Genomic DNA, 3,812 nt, shown 5'->3' with positions numbered 1-3,812 from the left:
AGACCGCTCCCACCGGGGAATACGTAAAGTGGGGCCCCCGGGTCAAAAGAAGAAGGGGCTGCTACACAACGTGGGAGACACCTCGGCGTCCAGCAGCCGAAAGGGCGGTTCCCACCGGGGGACTCGCCGGACGAGCTCCCGTGTGAAGAAGAGAATGCCGTCATATACGTATCCCTCGTTTAGTGACGAGAAGCGCTCCTCCCACCGGGGAGACAGTGAGGTTAGCTCGACGGAGGAGGAGCAACCCACCGAGGGAAGGCGAGTGACCAGGGGGATGGGGTCTAAGATCCAAACCCCGACGCTGAGTCATTCGAGGCCTGGTCCCCTTTCTAGTAAAGGGGGCGTCCAGGCGAGGGGACGAAACGCGAGCGCGAGTAGTGGGAAGGGAATGACTACGGGGGAGCCCACCATAAGGTCGGACGTCATTCTCTCCCAACGGTCACGAATTCCGGTGGCGAGGGATAGCTCCGGCAAGTTTGTGGCTAGGGCCAATAATCCGGAGTCTACCACCAGCAGAGAGGAGGCCAACTCCAACCAGGCCGGAGGCGCGGTAAAGAGGACGAGAGAGACAACGAGCGGAGAGTCATCTGCGTCTCTTGTCGTTGTGACTCAGCCGATGCAGCCGAAGTCCTCTCCAGTTCTGATTTCAGGTAGGGACCCCACAGGCCGTAAACCCACGCACGGCCGCTTTGTCGGAATTCGGCAGAAGAGGGAGGAGGCGGCAATAAGGAAAAAGGAGGAAGCGGAAGCCCGTCTCGAGGCAGAGATCGCGGACTTCCTCGGCAGGGGGATCCTTCGATCCCTAAAGGACACGCGCCCTGTCGAGGAGGTCTTCAGGGACTCTGCCTCTAGAGCGCTACTCAGGGAGGCGAGAACGCCGGAGTTGGCCTCAGAGGTGGGTCGAGCCCTCGGGCTATCAGATTAGTGGCACGGAGGTCAAAGTCCTTGGAAGGTACGTTTGTGTCACTGATGAACTGAGCGGTGGCCACCTCCGAGGCCATAATGACAACCCTCATAGCGAGGGTTGCTGCACACGGCGAGGAGGAGAGACCAACCTCGGCGAACAAGGAGGCGGAACAGCTCCGGGAGGAGCTTAGGACCATGAGGATCACGGTCAGGAGCCCCGAAGAAAAATTGGCGGCCAAGGAGATCGATGCAGGACCAGCACCGGTACCGCAAATTGCGGCGTTAACTTACGCGCAGGCCGCCAAAAAGAGTGGAGTCTCATCGATGAATGAGGACACTCGACCAGGCCCCTCAAGGAAAAAGAAAAGGGTGATACAAATGAAGGCCGTGGACGGCTCCTTGAGCTCCTCCAGGGAGGCGGCGGAGAGGGGATCCAAAAGCGTAGTCCCGTCTTTTGACGACACTATGCCAATGGATGCCCCCCCTCCCGTCATGAGGCCTTCTATCGGAGGGGTGAGGAAGAAACTAGATGATGATCTAGCCAAGCTCAACCTCAAGCCTGAGGAGGAAGCGACGTATAAGGTCCTCTCTAGAGGAATCGACTACTTCCTCCAATGTCGAGAAAAAGTAAAGGCGGATAGAGGATCATGGGTTCCCGATGTGGAAGAACTAATTCAGGTCCTCGGTCCCCTCTCGGCCTCGGCCCCTACGACTGGAAAAGCGCGTGATGACCCGGTCGGGGAAGGGAGTGCTGGAAAGAACAGGGACCTAGCCCCAGTCCTGAAGGAGATCAACAGGAGGGCGGAGAGGAAGAGGGAGAAGAGGAGCAGAAAGGCAGCCCGAAGGAGAGAGAAGCTGCGGCAGGAGCAACAGCTCAGGAAGGAGATACGGAAACCTATAGTCCAACAAGGAGGGGGAAACAGGGCCTCCCCCTTCCGGAAAGTGGAAGAGACTCCTGTTAAAAGAGGGGAACCAAAAGGCCCTACGCAGGACAAGCGTAGAGGAGGGAAGGGAGGAGCTGGCCGAACATCAGGCCAGAAGCAGGAGACTGGTAAAGTACCCCCTCCCCCTCCCCCAACCATCTCTTAGCCAACAAAAGTCCTAGAGAAGGAAGAAACCTGGAGTAGGGTGATTGGGAGAGGGGAGAAGAGAAAGGCGAAGCAAGAGCAGAAGAGTGCAGCGGCTCCCCAACGACAGGCCCCTGGCCCGAGGTAGGGGGGACCGAAAGCGGTGGCAGTGGTGCTGCGGCCGCCTAGATCTGCGGCCGTCACAGTCACTTGCCCTAAGGATTTGTACAAAGAATTCATGGTTGAGGCCAGGCGCCGGATAAAGCCTAAAGAAGTTGGCATACCGGGTGCTTTGAAAATTAGAACGGCCCGTACCGGGGCCTTACTTATTGAGATGCCTGGCCTCAACGCAGGGCCCTCCGCCGACCGGTTCGCCGAGGAACTCGGCAAGCTGGCGGCGAAGAAGGGCCCCGGCTACAGCGTCCAAAGGCCGGTGAAGACCGCAGCACTGCGGCTCACCGGCCTGGACGCAACGGTCGGGGTCGAGGATGTGACGGCCGCTGTGGCTCTCGCTGGGGGCTGCCCACCCACGGACGTGTCCGGGAGTGAGCTGCAATTCACCCAGCGAGGAACCGCCAGCCACGGCTGTGGTGCGGTGCCCGTTGGCGGCGGTCTCCAAGGTCGCCGCTGTGGGACGGGTCCTGGTGGGATGGACCGGAGCCGGGGTGACGGCGCTGCCTGCTCGCGCGGCGCTCTGTTTCAGATGTATGGAACAGGGCCATGTGCGCGAGCAGTGCAAAAGCGCCGTCGACCGCAGCGATAATTGTTATCGCTGCGGTACCCCCGGCTACCGCGCCAAATATTGTAGGGCGATGCGGCGCACTGCCCTGTGTGCGCAAAAGCGGGGAAACCTGCCGGCCACAAGGCCGGCGGTCCGGCGTGTAAACCGCTGACCGGCAGACAGAAAAGGAAGAGGGAGGCTCAGAGGAAGCGGCAGCCCGGAACCAGGAACAGCCCCCCACTTCGGAAGGGACTAGGGGCGAGGAAAGGGAGGAGGCCAGACCGGCTTCCTCCCGTACGCGGGAGGATATGATTGTGGAGGCGGCTTCCAGCCGCACCCTGGACCCCACCACCCCGATGGAGGAGGAGCCGCAGCCGCAGAGGGGGAAAAGGAGGAGGACCGCCATGGAAGCGGTCCCCCCGGCGGCGTCATCGGTGCACCAGGAACCTGAGAAGGAGGATGAGGGAACTGAGTCACCGGAGAGGACCGATAAGGTGAGGAGGGTGGAGGTCGTTGAGACCCCACTCCCAACAACTTTAGACGGAGAGCCGGAGGACGCGCCATCCTCGGCTCTCCCTGACAGCCTCCCCACCTTGCACTCCCGAGAGGAGGGGGAGGTGGAGGTAGGAACCCCCCTGGTAGGGACCTCCATAGCACCAGTGGAGGAAGTGGCAGACACCACTGAGACACCCAAAGAGGAAGCCACCACCACGGCCAAGGACCCCTCAGAGGAGATAGGGACGGCGTCACCGCCACCCGAAGTCTCTCTGAGGGGCACCGACGAGGATCGCCCGGAGGAGACGTGAAGGCCTGGCTTTCACGCTCCTCCGGGTATCACAGGCCAACCTAGGCCGCGGCGCCCTTGCGCAGGATCTCTGGTGTCAGAGACTTGCGGAAATGGGCGCCGGCCTGGGTCTGGTCACGGAGCCGTACTATGTTCCGGCCGGTAATAAAAACTAGCTGGACAGTACGTGCGGCTCTGTGGCTGTGGTGGTGAGACCCGCAACGGGCGTTCCCCCCTACAAGGTCAGGAGAGGGGACGCTCGTATGTGGCGGTTGACCTTGGGCCCATCACTGTTTTGGGGGTATACTTACCCCCTGTAACCAACAGATCAGGC

General features: G+C 61.0%; 1 protein-coding gene across 1 annotated transcript; it reads left to right on the top strand.

Annotated features, from left to right (window-relative positions):
* Positions 1–1,002: 1,002 nt before the first annotated feature.
* LOC112589370 (uncharacterized) lies at positions 1,003–3,500 on the top strand. The gene is made up of 3 exons (XM_025302367.1): positions 1,003–1,957; positions 2,207–2,574; positions 2,874–3,500. The coding sequence occupies exons 1-3, from the start codon at positions 1,003–1,005 to the stop codon at positions 3,498–3,500; spliced, it is 1,950 nt and encodes a 649-aa protein (XP_025158152.1).
* Positions 3,501–3,812: the final 312 nt, after the last annotated feature.

Source organism: Harpegnathos saltator, unplaced genomic scaffold, assembly GCF_003227715.2.
Source record: "Harpegnathos saltator strain DR-91 unplaced genomic scaffold, Hsal_v8.6 scaffold486, whole genome shotgun sequence".
NCBI lineage: Eukaryota > Metazoa > Arthropoda > Insecta > Hymenoptera > Formicidae > Harpegnathos > Harpegnathos saltator.
This window is presented reverse-complemented; position numbering and strand designations above follow the sequence as displayed.

What these genes read in the sequence shown, in the direction of transcription:
- LOC112589370 (XM_025302367.1), top strand. Translation starts at nt 1,003, where the DNA reads ATGACAACCCTCATAGCGAGGGTTGCTGCACACGGCGAGGAGGAGAGA. An exon ending in AGGCCAGAAGCAGGAGACTG is followed by an intron (nt 1,958 to 2,206) that starts GTAAAGTACCCC and finishes ATTTGTACAAAG; the next exon opens with AATTCATGGTTGAGGCCAGG. An exon ending in ACGGCTGTGGTGCGGTGCCC is followed by an intron (nt 2,575 to 2,873) that starts GTTGGCGGCGGT and finishes GCTGACCGGCAG; the next exon opens with ACAGAAAAGGAAGAGGGAGG.